At 39.7% G+C, this 26341-nt stretch overlaps 1 protein-coding gene and 2 long non-coding RNA genes across 4 annotated transcripts; 2 read left to right on the top strand and 1 right to left on the bottom strand.

Moving 5' to 3' along the window:
• Positions 1-1088: 1088 nt before the first annotated feature.
• LOC125483938 lies at positions 1089-1537 on the bottom strand. The gene is made up of 2 exons (XR_007262806.1): positions 1419-1537; positions 1089-1254 (listed from the first exon to the last, which is right to left on the bottom strand). It is a non-coding gene; the product is annotated as an uncharacterized LOC125483938 (long non-coding RNA).
• A 42-nt stretch (positions 1538-1579) lies between these two features.
• marc1 (mitochondrial amidoxime reducing component 1) lies at positions 1580-25606 on the top strand. Of its 2 annotated transcripts, none has more exons than XM_020518394.2 (7): positions 1580-1854; positions 11077-11250; positions 12128-12293; positions 18316-18456; positions 19029-19090; positions 19392-19463; positions 24614-25606. In XM_020518394.2, the coding sequence occupies exons 1-7, from the start codon at positions 1580-1582 to the stop codon at positions 24741-24743; spliced, it is 1020 nt and encodes a 339-aa protein (XP_020373983.1). In that variant the 3' UTR covers positions 24744-25606. The 2 variants fall into 2 exon arrangements, with proteins under 2 accessions (XP_020373983.1, XP_048456557.1); XM_048600600.1 differs by lacking the exon at positions 24614-25606 and adding an exon at positions 19758-24597.
• On the top strand, positions 1865-6276 carry LOC125483939. Its single transcript, XR_007262807.1, has 2 exons — positions 1865-2891; positions 5775-6276. It is a non-coding gene; the product is annotated as an uncharacterized LOC125483939 (long non-coding RNA).
• Positions 25607-26341: the final 735 nt, after the last annotated feature.

Raw genomic sequence — 26341 nt, 5'->3', positions numbered from 1 at the left:
TGGAAAACATAAATCAACAGATAGAGGTAGCTCTGGATAATTCAAAAAATTACAACTTTGCCATTGATAAGGTGGGCAGGTTCAGGAGGACTCCTGTGAGGCAGTAGACCACACAGCCTAGCTGGGTAAGCAGTTTATTTGAGCCCTGCCAGATTCTGCCAAGCTCCCTTCTCCCAAGCAAGGGGCAGGGGTTATTGACCTGTTGGACGAGAAGGGAATGTGGTGTATGCATTTAGACAGTAAAAAAAAACTGTGCAATAGGTTGATCAACTTGACTTGGTTGAAGTATGTCCTGACTGTGTAATCTGGCAAAATTTGACATTTTCATGGAAACAGAGGCATCAATTTATCACAAGCTGGGTGGACAGATTAAATATGGTAAATTCATCTTCTGAAGAAGAGTCCCGACCCAAAACGTCAACTTTCCTCCTCCTCTGATGCTGCCTGGCCCGTTGTGCTCCTCCAGCTTCACACTGTGTTATCTTTTACAAAGGCTGTTGTGTGTTGTCCTAAATTGTACTTGCCTATTGCAAAACAACTGTTTTCAGCATATATCACTGGATTTGTTCAGAATGTAAATCCAGTCTTCAATTGCAAATGCCCCTCAGTGAACACCAGTAAACATACTTTAAGAAGGCTGGAGTTAAATTGCACCAATAAATGCAACTCAATTTGTGGTTAAAACAAACTTTCAGACATGGACAAAGGAGTGTTAATGGGAAGGTGGGCAATTTTCCTGATTGTTTGCCGCTCAGCATGATAATACTCAGTCCCATACTTCCTGAGGGACATAGCTTCATTTCTTTATTCGCTTGTGGGAGGTGGGCATAGCGGCTGGGCCAGCATTTATTACCTGTCTCTAGTTGCCTTTGAGAAGCTGGTTATGAACTGCCTTCTTGAACCACTGAGGTTTGATTAGAACTAAAGGAAAACAGTGTGTTTGGGCAGCAAATTAGTTAAAACTTGGTCACGCTATGTCCTGCAACTCTTACGACAGAAGCAATTTGACCTTTGGACGCATCAACCCTTGGTAAGCGTTTCCTGGATGTTGATGATAAATCTCAGGATTGACCCAATATTGACACAGAAACGATACAAATAACAAGGTTTTATTTTGCACACCAACTTTGGCAGTACCAATTGCACGATTGTGACATGTGTTGATACAAACCTTTCAAGTACATTTACTGCAACTTCGTTGCTATACACGCATTCCCGATAACAACGGAGTGATTTGAAATTCGGACCTTGGTTCTGCAATGACATTTGGATTTGGATCGCATTAAAGGGTTTACTGGAAACAAAACCGACAAGTATTTAATCTTGCATCTAAACTGGCTAATGTAAACAATTTAATCCAGAGAGAAGCACAACGTGGAGGAAACGGCCCGGGGACGTCTAATTGTTTGTAAACCCACCTCCATTTTTTCTTCCCCCGACTTGCGATCGACGTTGACAGGACTCCCTGGAAGTGGGACGATTGCAGAGGGAAGGAAGAGTTTGTGAGGGTGGGAGAAGCGGTGCCCACAGCGTTGACTTGTTTGTGACCTGGGCGTCTCCGTGCAGTAGCTGCCTGCCGATGAACCGCTTTGTCGAGGTTCGTGCAGAGACTCCGCGGCACGCGATGCTGGCGGTAGCTACAGGGCTTGCTGGAGCAGCCGGCCTGGGGCTGGCCGTGCTCGGGCTCAGGCGTCTCCTGCAGGCTTACCGGCAAAGTCACCCTGAGCCCAAACTGGTCAAAGTGGCCGAGGTCTCTAGACTCTTCATTTACCCGGTCAAATCATGCAAAGGAATTCCGCTGACTGAGGTGGAGGTTAATGAACTGGGACTGCAGAAGGGCCCGCTGAAGGACAGGTATTAAAAACTTTATAAGTTTTTTGTTTTCCATTCTCTTGCATTGATTCCATCCTACCCCCGCTAAGAACCATATTTTGAAAATTGAAAGTGAGTGTCCAGCTATGTTTGGCCTCAGACTTATTTTCACAAGACGTGTCGGTTGGCAACATTTTTTTGTTCCGGGACAAACAGAGCAAGTTGTAACAGTGCTTTAATTAGACTGTCCTTAGATGTTTCATAAAAAATGTTTTTCCGTTAGCATGAGATGTATGATGAGGTATTAATTGCTACCCGTTTGAACACGTAGGAAAGGTATTTGGATACATACCAGTTTTAATAATTGTGCTGGGAAAATGGGATTAGAATAGTTTTGGTTGTTTTTGACCGGCGCAGACTCGAAGTGTCTTTTTCTGTGCTATAGACCTCTATGACTAATAAGAAAAACGTTTTTTGTTATTTGACTAATAATGAATCCTTTATGAAGCATCTCACTCATTTGAGCTTCCTGCTGCTTTTGTTCCAAGGTACTTTGTATGAAGTTTCACTGAAGGTGTCTGTTAATTTGAGCTATTCACTGTTGTCTCGAACAATATCCTGTTCTCCAGCTACTAAATCTGGGCTCCAGATGCTCCAAATTAAATATATCAAGGTCAAAGAAACGTTTGAATGAACGCGAGGCGTAGTAGCTTTGTTTGTGCAAGGGCGTAAGGTAATAAGGATTGAAACGAAGACTTGCACTTATTTACTAACACTTCTCCTGACCAGCAGACGTTCTAAAGCATTTTACAGCTAATGAAGTATTTTTGGTGTGTAATCATTGTTGCAACGTAAGAAATGTGTGGCCCACAGCAAGCTCTCACAAAGAGCACTTTGGATAATGGCCAGATAATGTGTCTTTAGGGCATTTTGATAGAGGGATAAGTATTGGCCAGAACACTGAGGATAACTCCCTGTTCCTCTTTGAACCACTACTGTGGGATTCTTTTTTACATCCACCAAATTTCGCAAATAGGGCCATGGGTTAACATCTAAGCCAAATGTTGGCATCTCCAAAGGTACAGCTCTTCTTCAACAGTGCATCGAAGGCTTATTGTATGTTGTGGAGTTGAATGAGCAGTAAATAACGATCACAGTTGGCCTGTAGTGGATGTAGCTTTGGCACATAAAGCTGGAGAATAGTAGGCTGTTGTGCTGCAATGGTAGTTTCATGTGGATAATCCTATACAACTTCAAATAGTGTGAGAGATGGAGGAACAAATCAGTGGAGAAAACAGATGTGCTAGCATTGTAGAACAATGATAATATGGGATTTTAATTACTGAAATATCAATTGGGATAATATTAGACTGTAGTGAAGAAGGGAGTGGGGAAGGAATTTCTGAAATGTGTTCAGGATGACTGTTGACTAGCACTTTCTCCATCCAGCTATGAGGAGGCATTGTTAGATCTAGTACTTGGGAATGTCCCACTTGGACCAACTACTTATGGGGCAGCACTTGAATAAGAGTGCATTTGTATCACAAGGTTTAGTTTAGTAATGGAGAAGAGCAAGGTACAAACTAAATTAATGTTTTTTTAAGAGTGCTAATTTAAATGGCATGAGCAGGGATGTGGCCAGTCTAAAATGAAAACAAAGATTGACAAGAAAATCTGTCATGGACCTATGAGTGATCTTTAAGTAGAGGATGCTTTGGATTGAGACTAGATTCCAAAACAAAAATGAAAGGTTGGGGGAACCAAACACTGATGTCAAGGGAGGCAGAGAATGTGATTTAAAAAAGGTTGCATGATGTGTGTTGGGTGAATTCTTCAAGCAGGAACCAGGCTAAGGACATTATGCTGAGAGGGGAGTTGAAGAGAATGATAAAATTGGCGTAGAGAGAATAAACTCTCTAGTTAACAGCAAAGAGAATTCTAACGCTTTCTACCAGCGAGTAAATAATAGGATGGTAAGAGGTATGGTGGGGTCAATTAAGGACAAACAGGGTGCTATATACTTAAAGGCACAGGACAAAGCTTGAACACCTAATAAGCACTTAGTATCCTCTTCCTTCATGAAAATAGATACAGACAGAATATTCAAAAAAGTAGATCGAGATAGGAGTAATGGCCAGCGTGAAAATTGATAGGCAAAGGTGTGTTGGAAAGGCTGCCAGTGTTTAGAGTGGATAATTCACCTGGCCCACATGTCTTCCATCCCAAGTTACTAAAGGAATTGTGGGTGGAGATAGCACATGGACTTGTCATAATATTCCAATATTTTAAAGTTGCTTGAACAAGTAACAGAAATAACAAGCCTGAGGACTGTGAGCAGTTTAGAATTCAGCAAAAAGAACCACAAGTTTAAGAGCGGGGAGAAATGGAGTGTAAGAATAAACTTGCGAGAGCCATAAAACTGGATGGTAAGAACTCCTGTAAATATTTTAAAGTCTTAGTGAAGACAAATGTAATTGCTTATGCTCTGAAATGGGGGCATTTATAATGTAGAGCAATGAAATGGCAAAGCAATTAAGCAAGTACTTTAGTTTTGTCTTCGCAGAAGAGGACACAAGTTCTCTAGCATTCTGGGACATTATGGACTATTGGGAAGGAAGAATTTAAGGAAATTAGTATTATTTACAAAGAAATTGGTTGAGAAATTAATGGTACTGAAATATGATAAATCCTCAGGGTTTTACAATCTATATAGTAGGGTACTTAAGGAGGTGACTGTGGAAATAGTGGGAGATTGCTTCTCATCTGTCAAAATTCTTTAGAATCTGGAACAGTCATGGCAGATTAGAGGGCAGCAAGTGTAACCCCATTATGTAAAAAAGGGAGTTCCTAAACTGAATTCCAGACTAGTTCACCTATTCTAAAGAATGAGATAACAGACTACTCAGAAAATACCAACAGGATTGCAAAAAGTCAACATGGATTTATGAAAGAGAAATCATGTTTGACAAGTGTATTGGAGCTTTTTGAGAAAGTAATTAGTAGAATAGGAGATGGACTAGTATGGTGTAGTTGGATTTTCAGAAAGCTTTTGCTAAAATACCAAGCAAGAGGTGAATGTGCAAAATCAAAACAAGGGAATGGGCGTAAGATACCAGTATGGATTGAGAATTGGTTAGCAGTCAGGAAGTAGGAATAAATAGATTTTGTTTGGAATGGAAGATGTTGACTAGTGGGGTTCAGTGGGTATCAGTATTTCACTCCCAGCTATTCACAATATATGTCAATGATTTTGAATGAGGGAATCAAATGTAGTGTTTCCATGTTTGGTAACAACACAAATCTAGGTGGGATTGAAGGTTTAAGGTGGATGTAAAGAGCATTCAGGGTGATTCAGGCAAGTTGGGTGAGTGGACAAATACTTGATGGATGCAGTACAATGTGGTTGTTTTAAGTTTCCCAATTTGTAGGACAAGCAGATTGGCAGTGTATGATTTAAACAGTGATAGGTTGGGACATATTGATGCATACCAGTCACTGAAAGCAAGCACACTGGTGCACCAAGCCATTTGGAAAGGTAATTATATGTTGGCCTTTATTGCAAGAGGGTTTAAGTGGAGGCACAAGGAAGCATTGCTGCAGCTGTACAGAGCTTTTGTTGGATCACAGCTGGAGTATGGAGTTTTGGTCTCCTTACAGAAGAAAAGATATATTTACCACAGATGGAGTTACACTGAAGACCGATTCCTAGGCTAGCAAGTCTGTTGTATGAGAAAGCATTGGGTTGATTGGGCCTGTATTCACTGGAGTTTAGAAGAATGAGAGGGGATCTCATTAAAATAGATGAAATTCTGTCAGGGCTGAACCGACTGGATGTAGGGATGGTGATTTCCCATGACCAGATGTCCAGAACAAGTTATTTTTTCATAAACATTTGCTGTCATTGTTTATAAATACTAAACTGATGCTGCTGATCTCATGTCTCATCTTCTTGTCAATTGTAGCCTTTCGAGAGAGGCGGCTACCAAGGTATTCCACAGTCCTTTCTTCAACCTATATGGGAGGTGGAGGATTTAGCTCACAACAGTGACTACACTTCTCAAAGTTTTTTTTTTATCTTGTCTGTAAAGTGTTTTCATTAAGGAATCCCCACAGTGTGGGGATGGGCCACTTGAATCCACACCAACCCTCCTACTCAGACCCACCCTGTCCCTGTAACACTGCATTTCCCATGGCTTATGCACCTAATCTCCACATCCCTGGACACTATGAACAATTTACCACAGCCAATCCACCTAACCTGCACATCTTTGGACTGTGAGAGGAAACTGGAGCACCCAGAGGAAACCCATGCAGACGCGGGGAGATGAGCAACTGTCTGTGTGAAGTTTGCACAAAGGGTGGAACTGAACCTGGGTGTCTGGAGACATGAGGCAGCAGTGCTAACTACTGAGCCATCATGCCATTTTGGATATAGTGAGTTAATAAAGTTGGACATAAACAGAAGTTTTTGCTTTTTGCTTTATAAATGGCTGAGGCATTGCGTGATACATGCTTTTTATCTCACTTCGGAAAATAATAGAATGTAAATAATATGTGAAATAGCCGAACTACTTTTGCTGAGTCATTGTTCAAAACAATCTTTTGGTGAGAATTATCTCAAATAAAGCATCTGGAAGCATCATTGAACAATTCTTGGAAAATGCACCCAAAGTGACAGCCACTTAAAAATTCTCAGCACTAATGTCATTTCTTTTTATTGGTCTGCAACAGTTTAATTTCCTTTCCCATTGGGGATACTTTGAAGGAATGTGCATATTGTTATGATCCCAGCTGATGGTAACACTAGACGAGGCATTGTGGGTCAATCTACAGTATGAGGACTGCAGCATTTAAAGAAGAGAGCTAGCTACTACATTCTCAAGGGCAAGGTCAGAAATCACACAACACCAGGTTAAATTCCAACAGGTTTATTGGAAAACACAAGCTTTTGGAGCCTCACTCCTCCTTCAAGTGTTAGAGAGAGAGATAATAACAGACACAAAATTTATAAGTAAATGATCATTGGGTCACACCACTGATGAGGATGTATTAAATAAAGCTAAGATGCTGTTAAATCTTTGATCAGTTAGAAGGTTTTAATTGATTAATGTGTATATGTAAATCCCCAAATTCCTTTCAAGTCAATGTCCTGAGAGAACTGAAGGTTTTATTAGTGTAAAGAAGAGGTGACATTTTAGGTCAGACAATGCATGTTAGGTGTGAGGCCATTTAGAATCTGTTTGTGTTTTAGTTTGGAGTCAGCCTGGTTTTATTTCTAAAGTAGGAATTTATAAAATGCCACATTGTCTCTAAATTGTTGCTTTTTGAACAAAGTAGAATGTATCTGCAAATACAAATTCATCCCATAGATTTACATGTGTGTGTGTGTGTTTGTGTGTGTGTGTGTGTGTGTGTGTGTGTGTGTGTGTGTGTGTGTGTGTGTGGTCTGGTGGGGTCACCTGTAGTGTGACATGAACCCAAGATCCCATTTGAGGCCATCCTCATGGCTACCGAACTTGGCTATCAGCCTCTGCTCAGTGACTCTGCGTTGTTGTGTATCCTGAAATCCGTCTGGGAGGATGTTTACCCAAAGATCTGAGGCTGAATATCCTTCACCACTGAAGTGCTCCCCCACTGAGAGGGAACATTCCTGTCTGGGAATTGTTGTGCAGTGTCCATTCATCCGTTGTTGTAGCATCTGCATGATTTTGCCAATATACCATGCCTTGGGGCATCCTTACCTGCAGCGTATGAGATAGACAATGTTGGCAGAGTCACATGAGTATCTGCCATGCACATGGTGGGTGGTATTCCCGTGTGTGATATGTGTCCATGTCGATGATCTGACCTGTCTTGCAGAGGTTGTCACGACAGGGTTGTATAGTGTTGTGGTCGATGTTGTCCTGAAGGCTGGGTATTGTGCTGCGAACACTGGTCTGTTTAAAGTTTGGCGGTTGTTTGAAGGTGAGAAGTGGAGGCATGCAGAAGATCTTGGCGACGTGCTCATCATCATTGGTAATGTGTTGAAGGCTGCGAAGAACTTGGAGTGGTTTCTCCACTTCTGGGAAGTACTGGATAACAAGGGGTACCCTATCGGACATATCCGGTGTCTGCCTTCTGAGGAGGTCTTTACAGTTTTTCACTGTGGAACATCAGAACTGGCGATCGATTCAGTTGAGCATCGTATCCTGTTCCTGTGAGGGGGGGTCCTTCAATACCTTCAGGTGTCCATCTCGTTCCTCTTCAAATGAACAGATCTGGCGTATGTGTAGGGCTTGTCTGTAGGCAATGGCCCGTTTAATATGTTTAGGGTGGAAGCTAGAGAAAAGCAGCATCGTGAGGTTATCTGTAGGCTTGTGGTAGAGTGAAGATTGAGTTGTCTGTCCTTGATGGAGATGTGTGTTTCCAAGAATAAAACTGATTCTGAAGAGTAGTCCAAGCTAAGACTGATGGTGGGATGAAACTTGTTGATATCACTATGCAATTGTTTCAGTGATTCCTTGCCATGAGTCCAAAGGAAGAAAATATCGTTAATGTATCTGGTGTATAGCGTTGGTTGGAGTTTCTGTGCAGCCAATAAGTCTTGTTCAAACCTGTGCATGAAAAATCTTCCCCATACCTCCACTTCTCTCCTTCAAACAACTGACCAACCTTTAACAGACCATTGTTAGCAGCAAACTACCCAGCCTTCAGGACAACATCAACCACAACACTTCACATCGTACCCGGCCCCCCCCCCCCCCCCCAATGTTCTTCTAAACTCCAGTGAGTTGTGCCGTCCCAGGAATCAGTCTGGTAAATCTATGTTTCACTCCCTTCACATCTTTTATCAAGTAAGAAGATCAAAGTTGTAGATAATATGCCAAGTGTGGTTTCACCGAAGCCTTGTGGATATTTTCTAATCAACCTGTTCAAAGTTATTACTCATCTCTGGAGCAGGTGGGACTTGAACCAAGGCCTCCTGGCTCAGAGGTAAGGACATTACCACAGCACAAGATCTCTCGGATGGTATATACAACTGCAGCAAGACATCCCTACTTTTGTACTCGAATCCTCTCACTATGGAGGCCAACGTACCATTTGCCTTCTTACTAACTGCTGCACCTGCATGCTTGTTTTCAGTAACTGGTGTACAAGGACTCCAAGCCCCTTCCATGAATCTAATATTATCCATAACTTTCCTTTTTAGCCATGTTTAGGTCAACTTTCCTATTTTTATGTCAGATAGGAATGAATAATTATTGCAGTTCATCAGTAGCTCTTTAAATGTTTGCCTTTCCTTCTCCACTGTCATCCCCTTAATTAACTTTCCCCAATTTAACATAGCCAGCTCACATCTTGTACAATTGTTATCTCCTTTTATTTAACTTCAAGACATTAGACTCAGTATATCTAAGACAGTTTGGAAATATCTTATTTAGCAAAAAGACATATTCATCTCTTCTTCTCAGTAATATCTTTTACATACAATCAATCCCGAAGAAGTATCACTCCTATCTTCACTTTCATGTTTCTTATTAATGCTGAAGGTGGCAATATTTCCCTTTTAGCTGTTTTCTTCACATGCACCAAGTGTGATTCTTTCCATTACTGCCTGTCCCCAAGATACATAGGCTAACTCCGTGACTTTCATCTGATTTTGATTACTTTAAGGCTGTTAAAACGGCTTAAGCCATCTCTCCAGTTCAGTTGGCCTGAAAGTTTCCATAAGATGAAAACTGCCTTTCGCTGGAATTGATCTTTCCTTCCAAGATCAACCTTCTTGTTGCAGACGGCCAACTGTCTTGCTGTAAATTGGGAAAACACAAGACAACAATAGGCAGCAACTATCTCACCAGCTGGTTTGAGTCAATTAATTTAAATTACATGTTTTTGTTTTTGGAAAGGCTGTTTTTCATCACCGTTCTAAATTACTTTCTGATTCTTTCTTTTAAAAGTAACAGATCAGAACTTCACAGTACCGTAAACCAAAACCTCATTTACCTTCTCCTTTCAAAACCAAGTTCCCCAAAATAATTCTAATATTTTATGAACTTTCATCACAATATTCTCAAACTTAACATTGCTGGAATGATTTCACGTCTTAATCTACTGACTGCATCACATAAAATCGTGGATTATTTTCTGTGAGGATCAACAGAGTGACCGAGAATAGGCAAAATTATTTGAAACTAAGATGGGAAGTAACTTAGGGGAATTGAGAGCTTCCTGTGAGTCCATATCATATTGCTCTAAGGCCAATAGCAGAATAGCTTTGGGAAGAACTGCAGTTATCATCCTGGAAAGTAAGGGAATATGAATAAGCTTACTTTTTTGAAGTAAGAACATCTTAGTTCTGAAAGTTAGCCTAGTATTGGTGATGAATTGGATCTGGTGAAAACTTAGATATCTATGGATTTAATGAATAATGAAGTAAGAAGACACGAGATGTACACCGTGTATTTCTGTTTGGATAGAAAGGATATTTATGAAGTAAGAGCTCTGCATTTAGAAGCTTTTTTTAAATCAAATTAATGAGATGGGAAACAAAATATTGTGAAGGCTCCTTTGATAAGGTAAGGGTAGAGAATAGACAAAGTGGATATTTATTTTCATGAATGGTGAAACTGACAGTTCAGATTCTCAAAATTTATGTCACTGATTTTTGTTAATTTCTTTTAATGTTGATTTGGAGAAATATGTGAAAAGGATCTATAGAGGAGTCAAGTTCAAGAGAGTGGAAATTATTCTTGTTCAGGCATGTTATTCATGTGGTTGAGAAGGATTATGATCAAAACCAGGAAAGGTGCTTCAAAATCTGAATTTCATGCCTGAGGGACTACGTATGATCGTTGTTATGGAGATATTAATCTTATAAAAGGATAAATTACATTGCTTGAAAAATGGCTTGTAAGAAACTCCACATGATTGAATATTCCCATAAGTGACAAACCAAAATTGCCACACAAGTTGCTTAATCATATCTAGGCTGAATGTCTTGATATAGTTGCATCCATGCAAAGTAGCAATTTATTTGACAAATGCAGCACCAGGGTGAAAGAATGTGTTAGACATAAACATTTGCAAATGTGGCATCGTACCAAATCACCTTCTTTAATCCTATTCAGTTTTAAATTGACTTTACTTCTTCCTCCATGGGAGGCTGTACTGTAAATAAAACTAACATGTTCTTCCATGACTCTTCAAGCCTATATTCTGTGCTAGAGCATTTCTTTTAGCTGAACCCAACATCCTCTAATAAGTGTATTTCTTTTAATCTTATAGGCAGTGGCTTATAGTTGATGAGAAGTGGCATATGATTACTGGTAGGGTAGAGCCTACATTGGTGCTGGTCTCTGTTTCCAGTGAGAATGGCTTTCTGTGTCTTAATGCACCAGACATGGAAGAGCTGAGAGTCCCTTTGAAGTTACCAAAGTCAAATCCTGTGAAGATGTGCAGGTAACTGATTCTGAATTTTCTATATTTTCATGTAAAAGAGATTGTGTTTACAGGTGCCAAATCTGATTAAATGGTGTATGCTTTGGTGCCTTCCTTTGAAGGAATCATTAAGCAGACTTATCAGTTGTGAACTTTTAAAGGAATAGAAAAGCACTTAATATAGAAACGGACTTTGCTGTGCGGTGAGTTAGATCGTTTTGCTGAAAGCAATTTATTTTTAACTTTTGCCCTGATCTTAAATTTAATCTGGGTAAAAGATTGCATAGGTTGGTGCATGGTTTGTTTCTTTTGTATTTTATAACTGGTTGATTAACAGTGCTTGATTTTACGCCTCAGTTGGATAAGAATTGTAATTCAATTCTGGATTTTTATTGTATATCCTAAAACCATTAAGAAGTTATTGTCCTGAGGTGTTTTTCCCTGCAACAACATCAACAGAGATGACACAAATGGCAGATGTTAAAATGAAGAGCCTCACTGTCCAAAACAAAAGTGTGGTATGATAAAGAAGTGGATTACAATCTGACTATATTATAGTGCAACAGAAGACTAACTTCTGGCTCATGATCACAGTTGCCTGCACCCACTTCGAATGGGAGTACCAGACAAATTTTGATCTCTGAACTGTGTAGATGTTGCTGGTTTCAACTTCAATTGATTTTGATGGTGAAACACAAGTGGATGAGCTGTGAAATAGAATTTGATTTACTTCCATATTGACAGGATGGTGAAAATACCACTGGTAGCTTTTGCAGTTTTGCTTGAATTTCAAACAAAGGAAATCTTCACAAGCAGGCTTACACATAGGGATCAAAGAAATTATTAACCAAAGATGGTGTTAGATAAACCTAATTTGAATTACTCCTTTTTTGTAAAGAGTATGGGGATGCAATATAGAAGGTAGAGATTGTGGTGACGAAGCTGCCCATTGGATTAGTACCTACTTAAAAAATAGCAAGGCCTTCCGACTGGTGTGCTACGAACCTGCCATGCGACCAAGATATCCAAGCAAAAAGGAACCACTGTTCTCGGACAAAGACAAGGTAATTTGCTACAGTTCATGGCACAGCTTTGACATGTATAATGAAATTGCAATATTTTAAACTTTACTTTCGCTTCATTGGAAATAAGGAATAATTTTAATTACTCAATTCAATGACTCTGGCCTTCAAGGGCAGATTGGGAACTTACAATTAGGCTTCTACCTCTGCCAATCTGGGATCAACTGTTAAAAGATGCAAGTGAATGTAAGCATTCTGCTTGCTTTGGTCTTCAGCTTCACCCTCCTCCATCCCTCTCCAGTACTCGATCTGCAAATGGAAACTTAGTTTGCGGACAAATGTCAGTGTTATGTAACACTGGGCAGTTATGACTGTTCATTTTTGCCTGTAATCAAAAATTGCTTGTTTGATGTGAGAGATTTGTCGTCATTTTGAAATGATAAGTCTTACTATTTTAACTTGTATTATCGGGTATCATTTTCAGGATTAACGTTTAATTGTATGTTAGGTTTCATTGCTTCATTCCTTTCTAAAGAAGGAAATTCAGTAATCTTGCACATAACCATTTCTCTATGTTGCTCTTTCAGAACTGCTGTCATTATCCTTTCACAAAATAAACTTTTTGGGCGATTCCATCCCCTGTGCCTCTGACTTCCTTTCTAATCTCCACTCCCTGTCTTATGCTGCTGTAGTTGCCATTGTCTTCTCCTTGCTCACATTGTTTACGACTCATGCATCAATTTCTTTTAGTGTTTCCTGTTTGCTTGAAACATTAAGAATATTATGGTTAAGCCAGAAATGATGACTGCTGTAAAGCACTATTTTCCCTTGAACTAGAACTCTCCATGGTGTGGGACATTGATTATAGTTGATGATGCTATCCAACTGTATTTCCAGTGAAGGTTTCTCCCCTAGGCTCTGAAGTTTCCTCGGGCCCTTTCCTTTTCTAAATGCCATTATAGACATGGGAAGAATGTTTATGTTTATACTGTATCCTGTGCTGCATCTCTTACTGCTTCCCACTACTGTCTGAAATTTTGTTTCATCAAACGGCCTGTCTGGCATTGTCATGATAAATTAGAATTTCCCCAGCTAAAATCAGGGAAAACCAAAGCCATCAGTTTAATTGCACCAAAATAATTGCTGCTTTGCTACCAACCCTATCTTTGTCATTGCTTCCTCAAGCTAAATCAGTCAATACATAAAAACCTGAATGTTCAGTTTTTCCACTGCTACCTCAAACTTCTATCAGAACATAGAAACATAGAAGATAAGAGTAGCAGCCATTTGACCCCTTGAGGCTGCTTAACCATTCATTATGATCATGGCTGATCGTCAGGCTTAATGTCCTAGTCCTACTTTCCCTGGTATCCCTTGATTCTTTAGTCACAAGACCTATATCTACCTCCTTCTTTAAAACAATATTTTGGTCTCAAAAATATGCCTTAGTAGTGAATTCCACAGGCTCACTACTGTCTGGGTGAAGAAATTTCTCCTCATCTTGGACCTACAATATTGACTTCTTATTCTTAAACTATGCCGGTATCCCATCACCATGTCACCCTTCATTTACATGTGGAGAGTCCTAGACACTGATCCAGGTTCCCCTGAGCCAGCTCTGATACTCCTGTTCTTATCTGTCAGCCAGAGCTCCCGGATTGGACCAGATTGGTTTAGCCCTTAATGAGATGCTGAGGGACCACTTGGTATGTGGGATTAATGAGGTGTCCATGCAAAAGTGCCTACTAGCTAAAACCCAACTGGACTTCAAACAGGTAGTACAACTGGCTTTATCATTAGAAAATGTGGTAATGGCGCATATGAGTTACAGGGTGTGCCGATGGAAGTGGACGCCCTTGCCAGTCAGACTGAGCTTAGGGAACACCAACTGAGTGAAGGCAATTGTGTAGCCTCAGTCAGGACATATTCTGAACAGAGGGACTTTAGATCTGCCCAGCAAAACGCCAAAACAAAGCCAAGCCTTGGCCAAATGGTAAGCATTTTCTTCCGGGTCCGAGCAGGCAAGCCATCGTAGTTGCTGCTGGTATGTGGACTCGAAGCAGCAAAAGAGTCCTACTGGACCTGAATTGAGTGAGATAACTTGGGCCAGTATCAAGTAGAACGCACACCCTGGAAAGCCCACCCACATCTGGCTTCGAATAGTTAAATCGCTTTGCGTCTGATTTGGATGTTGCTATCAAAATAAACGTCTGGTTAAATGGTCACCCAGTTCTAATGGATGTTGATACTGGTGCAGCTATTTCAGTGATTGCAGAATCAGTCTTTAACAAAATTCGCTCGAGACGCCATCCCTTAAGTTTGCGTAAGACCTCGGCTAGACTGAGAATCTACACCGGGGAACCTTTACAAATTAAGGGTACAAGTTCTGTTCTGGTCTTGTAAGAGAAGCATCTGGTTCAGCTACCACTGATTGTAGTAAAAGGCTGGGGCCCAAGCTTGATGGGGTGAAATTAGTTGAGAAAGATTCACCTGGATTGGCTCAACAATTTTCTATTAGAAAATGGCTGCCTGAGTGAAGTCCTTAATGACGTGTCCATGCAAAAGTGCTTTTCAGGCAGGTCTGGGATTATCAAGGAGCCAAGGTGACCTTGCATGTTGACCAGGAAGCAATTCCACGATTCTGCGAGACCCGCCCAGTGCCATTTGTCTTGTGTGCATGGGTAAGATGCGTGGTCGAAGCTAAGTCAGATCTCACAACTACAGAGTTTGGGAAGGTGCAATGGTCCTGAACAAGCAAACAGGGCAGGAGCAAAACCCACCTGACGCTCCGATCAGCCAGAAAGTCTGTCAGAACCTTTGGGTTCTGCCCCTCTGTCTAATGAAGAAACCTTGGAGTCTGAGATGGACACAGTGGTTGTTGCAGCCTTGATGCCTTTAATGCCTGAAGGAGAGGCTGAATTTCTTCTGAGATGCTCCGGGCACAAGAGTTGGGCTACAGTCTGGTACATGCTGCCCGTCTCAGAGGCTGATTCAGAGAGACCACACCCAGTGCAAAAACACCCCAGGTGAGGCTACAAGAGAAAGAACAGGCTTACGTCCTCGGACTTAGAAGGAGGAATGTAGTGATTGTAACAGGGTCAACCAGATGGACCCATAGAATTTGAGTTCCCTGATTGGGGCTGTTAATCTGGCCCAATCAGGGAGCTCTGGCTGACAGAAATAAACAGACATGTCAGAGGTTCTGTTCACTGAGGAAGCCGGACCAGTGTCAAGTACTATGCATATTTAAATAAAGGATGTCTCAGTGATGGGATACCAGCCTCTGGAGTTATTTCAAGTTGGTTTCTTAGATTCAGCCAATCATAGCAAATATTGCAGTGATAGAAAACAGAGTTTTGATGGTCCAGTGCCAAAACTCCCTGTCATTCTTTGTAGCTGTGGTGGCGGGCGGGTATGGCGACAGGCTCAATTCTCTTTGCATAACCAGTTTCAAATTTAAATCTTTGCTCCAGCAATACGTGAAATCTTGGCACAGCTACATGTGAAGGTCTCATGGTGAGCTATTTATTCCAGGTGAACTTAAATGTCCAGGTAGTTATCCCTGCATACCTTTTTCTAACTGTATTATTCAGTCCTAGCCATTTGGCATTGCTTTGTGTATTTCTGAGAATTTAGATCATAGAATCCCTACAGTGTGGAAACAGGCCCTTCGGCCCAACAAGCCCACGCTGACTCTCAGAGCATCCCACCCAGACATAACCCACCTATCCTAAACATCCCTGAACACAACGGGCAATTTAGCATGGCCAATCCACCTAGTCTGCACATCTTTGAATTGTGGGAGGAAACCGGAACACCCGGAGGAAACCCATGGTGACACGGGGAGAATTTGCAAACTCCGCACAGACAGTCGCCCAAGGGTGGAATCAGCCTTGGTCCCTGGCACAGTGAGGCAGCAGTGCTAACCACTGAGCCACTGTGTTTAGGCTACATTCAGGTCAGGTTACCATTTTAAAGTGTTTTAGCTATTTTTTTTAAGCTGTTTAAAACAAAGATCAAAGAAAATTACAGCACAGGAACAGGCCCTTCGGCCCTCCAAACCTGCACCGATCCAGATCCTCTATCTAAACCTGTCGCCTATTTTCCAAGGATCTGTATCCCTCTGCTCCCTGCCCGTTCATGTATCTGTCGAGATACATCTTAAATGACGCTATCGTGCCCGCCTCTACCACCTCCGCTGGCGACGCGTTCCAGGCACCCACCACCCTCTGCATAAAGAACTTTCCACGGATATCTCCCTTAAACTTTTCCTCTCTCACCTTGAAATAGTGACCCCTAGTAATTGAGTCCCCCCACTCTGGGGGGAAAAAGCTTCTTGCTATCCACCCTGTCTATACCTCTCATGATTTTGTAGACCTCAATCAGGTCCCCCCTCAACCTCCATCTTTCTAATGTAAATAATCCTAATCTACTCAACCTCTCTTCATAGCTAGCTCCCTCCATACCAGGCAACATCCTGGTGAACCTCCTCTGCACCCTCTCCAAACCATCCACATCCTTTTGGTAATGTGGCGACCAGAACTGTACGCAGTATTCCAAATGTGGTCGAACCAAAGTTCTATACAACTGTAACGTGACCTGCCAACTCTTGTACTCAATACCCCGTCCGATGAATGAAAGCATGCTGTATGCCTTCTTGACCACTCTATCGACCTGCGTTGCCACCTTCAGGGTACAATGGACCTGAACACCCAGATCTCTCTGTGCATCAATTTTCCCTAGGGCTTTTCCATTTACCGTATAGTTCGCTCTTGAATTGGATCTTTAAGACTTCACTCCAAAGTCCAAAACTTTTAAGTTGATCGATGAGATTTTAAAGATTTGTCATGTTTTATATCATCATGACACAGATGCATTTGTTTGTGACAATATTGGTAAGTGTGAGTACCCTGTACAGTTACAGATTGTCAGTGAATATGGTTCTGATGAGCCACAGCACCACCTGATGTCCAGTTTTTGAGTTGCTAGATCCGTTTTAAATCTATCGAGCATAGCACAGTGGTGGTGTCACACAAATGTGAATAGGCTAACCTAGGTAAAGTGTTGCTAAACACAGCCATAAGAAAAAGTAGACTTAATGAGCTATACAACTTCTTTTGCATTGAGAGGAATACATCTATTTATCACCCAATATACATTGGGAAAGGAAAGAGCTATTTTGCAAAAACAGTCAAGAAACACTTATCTGTTCATAAACATATGTTAGAGCCTTTTTATCAAATCTTTTCAGTATAGATGTACATGTGCATTTCTCTCTCTCGCGCTCTCTCTCGCTCTCTCCTTTTTTCTCCCCAGGCTTGACAACCGTTTTGGAATAATACAACCTATCACTTGATAAGACTAATGAAATCAGATATCTGCTATTATATAGAAAATGCTTCAACCAATGTGTGCTTATTAAATTTAAAATGAATAATATGGAAATTAGTCAGTTCTTGATCTTTTGTAAGGGCTGGAGATTTTTCCTTAATGCTTGCCCTGATGCTTAATGCTACAAATAAATAATCTCCAGCTGGCCTATTATTCACTTCAGTATGAGCCTGTTATATTCTCTTTCCTTCATCATCACTTGGTTAAAATCCTGGAACTCCATGCCTAACATCAGCCTGAGTGCATCTACATTATGTTGACCTGAAGCATTTCAAGCAAGTGGCTCTCCACCTTCTTGAGGGCAGCTAGGGATTAATAATAAATACTAGCATTGCCAGTGATGCCCACTTCCATGAACAAATTGATTTAAACACAGCTAAATGCAACTGTGAGCCTGACTCCAAACCATGGAAAAATCCTAAGGGAAATTAGTTAGTCTGAAATACAAATAAATATCTTGGTTAGTAGTTAGATTTAATAAATGTGTGCTTTTAAGGGCTGTAACAGTCTCTCATTGCTCTATGTAGATTTTTACTGTTCATCCAAACGTATTAATAATCATAATTAATTTGACCGAAAGGTTAAATTGCTGTTGTTTCTTATTTCCCTACTCCAGTCCTTGCAGAAATCCTTCACTGAAAATTTTGTTCTTTCTTTTTCCACCCTGTTCTAGACCGTCTATAATGATACCAGTTCCTGCATGATGATGTCTGAGGAAACTGTCGAAGATTTTAATACCAAGTTGGAGAAGAAAGTTAAAATGGAGAATTTTAGGCCTGTGGTAGTAGTGAAGGATTGCAAGCCATATGCTGAGGTAAAGAGTTCACTTCATTTGCATGGAAATTCAGAAATTAAAGTGTATTCTGTCCTTCATATTTTAAAACTAAATCGAGCTGGGCAGAGAATCTTGCAGAGAATGTAGTGATGAGCAAAAGTGTTTCATTGTCTGCTTGCACCCAAAGCAGTCTCAACTACATCACACACTTCACTTTAAATCTGAAAGTGAGAGGCTGATATTTCACTGGAAGCTTGGGTACAAAATATGTGCTAACACTTCACTGCAATGTGGTAGAAGCGCTGGTCTGTTGTAAAGGACATCCTTTGGATGAGGAGGCAAGGAAGAGGTATTAAAAATCACAAAGATTTTGATGTAGTAAAACTTTGGTCATTCCAGCAGCAGAAGAGTCAGAAAATAAAGAACACAAATGTACGGCAATTGACAACAGACCCAAAGATGACTTGAAGAAAGATATTTTTATGCAATGGGATGTTATAATCTTGGATGCACAGCCTGAAAGAGTGGTAGAGGGGGACTTAATAATAAATAATTACACACCAATGGTCTAATTTTTTTCATATACTTAATTTCATTTTTTTAATTTTTAGGATACATGGAAAGGTCTACAGATTGGGACTACAAAATTGTACCATAGGATGTACTGCACCAGGTATATCCTTAGCCAGTACTACTGGTTTTTCTGCCTTAACAAAATACAATTTCTGCAGCATCTGGGTGGAGAGAGGTGGCTCCTGCCAGCTGATTGAAGAGGGAACTGTGCAAAAACAGCAGTGAACATTTTGCTGCCCAGTGTCTCTTTCTCTCCTCAATTAGTGCATTCTTCAGCTGAATATGTTCTTAACGCTAGACATTGAACCTCCAATGGACTGTCGTTACGTGACGCTGATCACTACTGTCAACTTTTCCATGTTATTTTACGTTGAGACATTTATATTTTCATCTTTTTTTAGATGTGTTTTCACAACAGTAGATCCTGATACAGGAATCATAGACAGGAAGGAGCCACTGGAGACACTCAAGAGGTATTTACAAAAGACAAACTCATTTAATCATTTATCAGTTAAAGCGCACAAGCTTCCCTGATGCCTTGAAAGTTCAGTTGATGCATACCTGAGGGATGTGGACTTGATCTGTGCTAAATCAACTGATGCCCGATGCCTTTAAAATCTGACTGTGTAATGGGGAGATAAAATGGGCCAAGATTTTGGCACCTGATTGTTATTCAGTAATCCCTGCTCAAACCTGCTAAGTTCCCTTCACTGAACTGCCCCTGTTTTAAATTTAGCACTAACCATTTGCCATTCTCTATTTTTCAGATTGCATAGTTGCTGTTTACATTAAGCAGACACAAATTCAGTTAGTAGCTTGCACCTTGATGAGATGGAGTTACCTACTGTACTACTTGGTAATGAAACCATAGAAAAAATCAAGCTGAAGAGAAGCTAGATAAAATTTTCTAATTGTTGAACAGCATCAATCAGCCTCTATTTGCCCTGAACCATTGATGTGTGAATTGTGCTGATCAGTATACAATAACCGTGATGTATATGGCAGAACAGGAAAATATGAAGGGTTCTGAATTACAGACCACTGAGTTCCAGCAGAACTATCCTTATTGTGAGTCATATAGGGTAGTTGAAGCATAATCAGTTACTAAATAAATTAGCAGGCTTTAAATGCAAAATGTTAAAATATAAACATTCTATGTACGTAAATGATATCAGCACTAAATGCATTATAGACAGTGGGAATTGCACCTTGCTCAACAACTTGAATTTTGCATAGCTTCTTTACCATACTAAAGATCCAGGCCAGTATGGCCTGACATATATATCTCACAGTTGTGATAAATTTTGAATGTTGCATTGAATAGATGAGTTTTACCATCCAGGTCAGAAAACATTTGCATAAGCTAAGCTCATTGTCCAGCCTGAGTCCACATGAATCACTATTGGCCTGAACAGATTGACTGTACTAACATTGCTTCTGTGTCAAACTTCAATCACAGAACCATGGAAACCATTGGTTTGTTTTCTCTGTTACACTTCTTATTTTGGTGAACTAAGATGAGCATGTTACTACATATCTTTTATAAATGAGGGCTTCCATATCAGTACTGGGATGCTGAGTGATGGTGGAGGTGGTGGAGGGTGGGGGAAGGGTGTATGCGGGCATTGGACGGTGGTATTGGGGATGGTAGGGGATGAAAAGAGAATATATCCAGTCCACAGTCATGGAAGGGGGGATGTCTCCTGAAGGGGTGGCCCAAAGTATTTGAAGCACATTTTGAGGATTATTGAGTTTGATGAGCTAATGGAATCAGTGATAGATATACTATCTCACACCATTATGGGAACTGCTTGAAACTCCACAAAGGACCATAACTATGACCCAAACTTGTCTGTCTCTACCAAGTACTTACTGGGAAACTGGATCAGGTAGTAAATAATGTTGTTGCCACTAGATGTCATTGTGGGAGCTATTTGAAGCCGAGAATAAAAAGATAGTGCAAGAAAAATCATCTAGTCCGTTGAATTCACCCTGAATGCCCTTACTCTCCCAATTTAACATCAATTTTGAATGTAACTAATTTTTTAGTCTTGCATTTCCATCTTGCAGGTAATTACATTCTTAACAGCTGTTGAACAAAAAAAGCTTGTTCTTTTAGTTTTTTTCTGGTTCAAATAACTTGACTTACCGCAAAGTAATATTACATTTTATGTGAGAATACTTCGAATAACTCCTCTCCTTAAGGCTGGTTTTCATCTGCTTTACTCCGAAGAATAAGCATATGCAGCAGGTCGAAAGAGGACAAATATATAAGTATGTATGCTGTTGGGTTTTTGGCCATTTTATGTTGCCTGGGCATTCCTTGGGAATATATTCTGTGGCATGAATGACTTGCCCCTCCATTTAAGATCAAGAATGGAAATTATGCAGGGGGGAGAGACATAATAATATTTCCTGACTTATTATCTTGCCTCAATCTTGGCTGATCAAGTACCAATGTGAAATGTGCCTGGAAGACACCCAACTCTGTACAAGATCATCAGATCTGAGAGGAGCGGACAGTAAGGATATGAGATGCCCACCAAATGTTAGGCCTGTTTGGCAGTTGGACTTAGAAAAAACCAGGAGGCTTCTCAACTGGTAATTATATCACTGTTGCAAATTGGGGTTGTGTGAGTATATTAATGCAATCTTCATAAATCTAGGCAGTAGACCCTGCCAGAAGCATTTGTAGTGTTTAGCCTAATAAAGCTATGCAGCCTGATATCTCAGCACCTTGTCTGCTGCTTGATCTGGTCTGCAAAAGCTATGTCAGGTTTATCTGGAGCCAAATGAAGGGAACCATTTTGGAATTATGCCTCCATTCCCTACCCCACATGTATATTTAGGTCCCTGAACTTCCTTTGGAATCGTACTCTATTTTATATTGTCTCTCTTCGCTGTTCCTACCAAAATAAATAATCTCTCACTTCTGTGCATTAAATTTTATGTACCACTTGTCTGCCCATTTGTATCAACATGTCCATGTCCTTTTGAAGTTATACACTACCTCTTCACAATTCAGTGCCTCCAATTCATCCACAAGTTTTGAACTTATGCCCTGTATACTTATGTTTAGGTCATCAATATATATATCAGAAAGACCCTCGGAACTCCACAATAAGTGGAGTCCGAATAGCATCTATTATCTAGTGTTCTGTTTCCTGCCATTCAGCCATATTTCATATTCATAGTATCAATGTCCCCTTTGTTCCATGAGTGTGAACTTTTGCTCATAAGTCCACTATGCAGTGCTTCAACAGATGTCTTTTGGAAGTCAGTGTACATCACATTAATGGCATTACAAAAACTCAAGTGTGATTTTCCTTTAGCAAATCTGTTTTGGCTTTCCTTAATTAACCTGCAAATATCTAAGGTCTCGTTAATCTTGCCCCAAACATTAATTTTTCTTGAATTATTGATTCCACAAGTTTCCCTACCACTGAAGTTAAACTGAATGTCTTGCTGGGTTTATCTTTATGCTGTCTTCCGAACAAATGTGTAATATTTGCATATCTCCCTTTCTCTGGCACCATCTCCAAGTCTGAGGAAGACTGGGAAATTACAGATGTGCTTCTACAATTACTACTCTCACTTCCCTCAGTATCCTTTGATTCATCCCATTGGGTAAATGGTGCTTTATCAATTTTAATTACAACCATCTTATCCAATACTATGCCCTTATCAATTTTAAACCCATCAAGTTCTGAGTTACATCCTCTTTCACTATGACCCTGTACAGATCTTGCTCCTTTGCAAAGCATTAATTTAATACCTCAACCACGCCTGCAGCCTCCATGTAAATTCCCCTTTTGGTGCCTAATTGGCCCCACTCCCTTTACCATCTATTTTGCTTGTAGAAGACTTTTGGATTGTCTTTTATATTATCTGGTAATCTCTTTTCATTCTCTTTGCTTCTGTTATATGCTTTTCTCACTTTCTCTCTGAACTTTCTGTATTCAGCCTGATTCTTATTTGTATTTTCCACCTGATATCGGTCATATGCACACATTTTCTTCTCCATTTTAATCTCTTTCTTCTTCATCATAATCTCAAATTCTCTTTCTAATTCATTTTAAGGAGATTGAGTATTAGCTAGTTTTGGCAGCAACAACCAGGGACTCTTCATAGTGTCCCAGTGAACAGCATAATCTGAATGATATTTAACTATGTTATAACTATCCTCCTGATCATAACACTAACGCAGACTGTATATCACATCATATGATTCCGCTCATCGAAAATGCTAAGTTTCAGCAAAACACACTTTGCTTCTCTGTAACTCATTGATCATAGGTAAAAGGCAACATCACCATAATCCCAGAGAGTTGCTGTCTTACTAAAGACAGACACTTGATGGTGAGTTTAACCTGGGGGTCACCACACAGGAAAGGGACAGGGTTGAGAAGGTAGCATCTTCATGGTAATCTCAGCTGATGCAAGAATGGAACTCTTGCTACTGGCATCACTGTACATTGCAAATCAGCTGTCTAGCCAACTGAGCTAACCAATAGGTACCAAGCTATAGATACACCCTTTCTGCAATTGATTACACTTCTTAAAAATCACAAATCTACCTTATTACTCAGCCTTGAACATGGATCAAAGGCTGCTCTTCCATTGCATACTTTGGAATTCAGAACTGGTTGATGGAGTTGGTGAAAATGTAGCCATATTTATCAACTAAACAAATCTTAAGACTTGAAACTGGTTGCATCATTAAAGTATCTAGATTTAACATGTATTTGGCAACACATCTAGTTCTTAGAACATGAGCTATCAGGGTTATTCAGAGCAGGCACACCCAGGTTGAGTTTTCTGATTGGTGGCACCTAAAGGTTATGGGATAAAATTTAATTCATAATTTATTTCACATTTCCATGTGACGTGTTTACAGTATTGAGTGGTTTTGGAACACAATTCTTTATGACGTTAACTTGTGAAGTCTTGGACTTCTTCTTTTAAAAAAAAAAATGACCTGCAGAGTGATATGTTAACATTTATTTTATTTAAAAGCATACCTACTTATGGACTCTCACTTTTAATGTAACCTTTTAGAATTAAGAAGACAGCCATTTCATGTAGATGTGATGGTCCTTTCAACTTGTCAAAAATAGTCTTCTCTATGTAGTGCAGCATTATTCTTTTCTGGTACTACTGGTACTTTGTGTGATAATATAATTGTATCCTGGAAAAAAACACATTTTAAAAATATATTTATTTAGTGGTGCTAACCTTTGCCTAATGCTACCAAATAAAATAAATATTTTAGTGTTGCATAACTCTGGAATATAGTAACCTGCCATCAACAGCACAGCTGCGGTATCGCATTAAGTGTGGAAAGTTCATGAATTAATTGTTGTGGTTGGTTTTCAAGCCAGAAACATATGGTACAAACATAGATTATAGTGGGTCTAGGATTTAAAATATAACCAAAAATGGGATTGTACTTTGATTCTTATAACCAATGTTAGTATGAGTTGCCTTCACTATTTTCATTCAGGTAGCCTTAATTAATTTTGGTTCTTTCCAAATATTGTCTGTACATTTTATGTTACTCTATCTTTTGGTATGAAAGCGTTTAAAGACTGCTCATGTCAATGGCTTTGCTTTGTTCTTTCAGATACCGTCAGTGTGACCCATCTGAAAGACACATTTACAAATCTGTCCCCGTGATTGGCTCACACTATGGGATTGAAAAATCTGGAGTGATTCGTGTAGGGGACCCTGTGTACTTGATTGTTGATCAGTAGGAGTGAACAATAACAGGAGTGCTATTTCTCATTCAAAAAGATGACAAGTTTAATGTGTTTACTTGTGGAAACACTTATCGTTTTGCCATTAATTGCTTGTAAAAGTCATAAATTGAGGATTTAAGTGAAACTAGAGTTTTTCTGGCTGAACATTGCTTTAATTGAATAGTTGAAACTACTTTTTTAAAAATGAACTCATGAATTATTGGCTGATTTTTTTTTCATTGATAGGAAACATTTAATCATTATTCAAAAGTATTAAATATTATTGCTGGGAATTTGCTTTAAAAACTTACAAGGAGGTAGCAATTTGCACAGTTTCAATTTTTATACCATCCTTACTTTTGAGCTTTTTTATCCTGCAAAACATGCAGTTACTTTTAACAGGAAATTAGGAGAATTGCCTTTTGAGGTTTTAGCAAGCCAATCCCATGGAAGGAGCTGAAAGTAATCAATCCATCTAGTCACAAGTTCATTGAAATACTTAATCTGTTACTTATCTTTGTCAATATTAATTCTGCTCCATATCACTGCTTTCAAGTTCAACTGGAGCATTTACCAATTCATTGCAGTACACAATAGTCTTATGTGGGTGTCTATATCCAGAACAGTCGAAAATGGGTGGGAAGAGGGGGAGGATATTTCTGACATATTAGAAGAAGTGAAAATAGCTGATGATATGGTACCCAATTGTAAAAGGGGAAAATCAGCCATAAAAGTAGGAAGTTCACAATCGTATACTTCATTTATTAGTATTGCCATACTTTCTCTGAAATAAAAAGTATTTCTGTGAACCACTTCAGTGGTTGGTTAAAATGCTGAGCTACCATCTGCCTCGAAATTAAAAATTGACTGCATACAAACTTTAAGTCTCATGTTTCTTCCACTCTTCCTCTTCTAGACAGTGACATGCACCCACAGTTCTTTTTAAACTTTGTTTTTATTCTTAAAGTAACAAATTTAGAACAACCTAAAGAAGCCTGTCTAACTTGCAAGAAACCTGAGCTTCTAATGAATTTTGCAGAGAGTGAATGTCAGTTGCTGCAGGTGGTTTACATGGATTCTTTGTTTGAAGGCACTTCCCCTGATGAATATTGTATTTTATGCTGTGCCAATCAGTGGTTCCAGCAGTCAATTAATTTTGGTAATTTATTTCTCCCTGGAGTCAGTGCTGGATGCACTTTCTGGCTGTACTAAGGATTAGATAAATAACTGGTGAGCAGTGGTTTACTGAAAAAAAGTGATATTGTGATAATGCGACTGCATAACCTTGCTTTCAGTCTTGTGCATTAGATCATGACATCTATTCTAAAATCTTTGTAGAAAAATAGAAACTTTATTTAGTTACTTCCATAGAAATTATTTGGATAATATTTTATATGTTTCCATTTGGATCTTGTATATAGATCACCTTTTGTAAGTCAGTATCATATTTTGTTTTATAGCATTCCTTTGAAGCACCTTGGATATTTTGTTTGTTAAGAAATGCTATATGAATACAACTTGCTGTTGTTGCACTACAGTTTTGTTGATGGGCTGAATGTAAGACAGTACCAATGCTTTTTTTCAGATTGCTATTACATCTTATTTTGCTTGTA

The sequence above is a fragment of the Rhincodon typus genome, chromosome 9 (genome assembly GCF_021869965.1).
Source record: "Rhincodon typus isolate 14 chromosome 9, sRhiTyp1.1, whole genome shotgun sequence".
Taxonomy (NCBI): domain Eukaryota; kingdom Metazoa; phylum Chordata; class Chondrichthyes; order Orectolobiformes; family Rhincodontidae; genus Rhincodon; species Rhincodon typus.
The sequence above is the reverse complement of the archived record's forward strand: the minus strand, read 5'-3'. Positions and strand labels throughout refer to the sequence as shown.

Bases quoted from the DNA above. Each gene is read 5' to 3' on its own strand.
- marc1 (XM_020518394.2), top strand. From the start codon at position 1,580: ATGAACCGCTTTGTCGAGGTTCGTGCAGAGACTCCGCGGCACGCGATG. The intron at 1,855-11,076 runs GTATTAAAAACT...TTAATCTTATAG, and splicing joins AAGGGCCCGCTGAAGGACAG to GCAGTGGCTTATAGTTGATG. The intron at 19,091-19,391 runs GTATATCCTTAG...ATCTTTTTTTAG, and splicing joins CATAGGATGTACTGCACCAG to ATGTGTTTTCACAACAGTAG.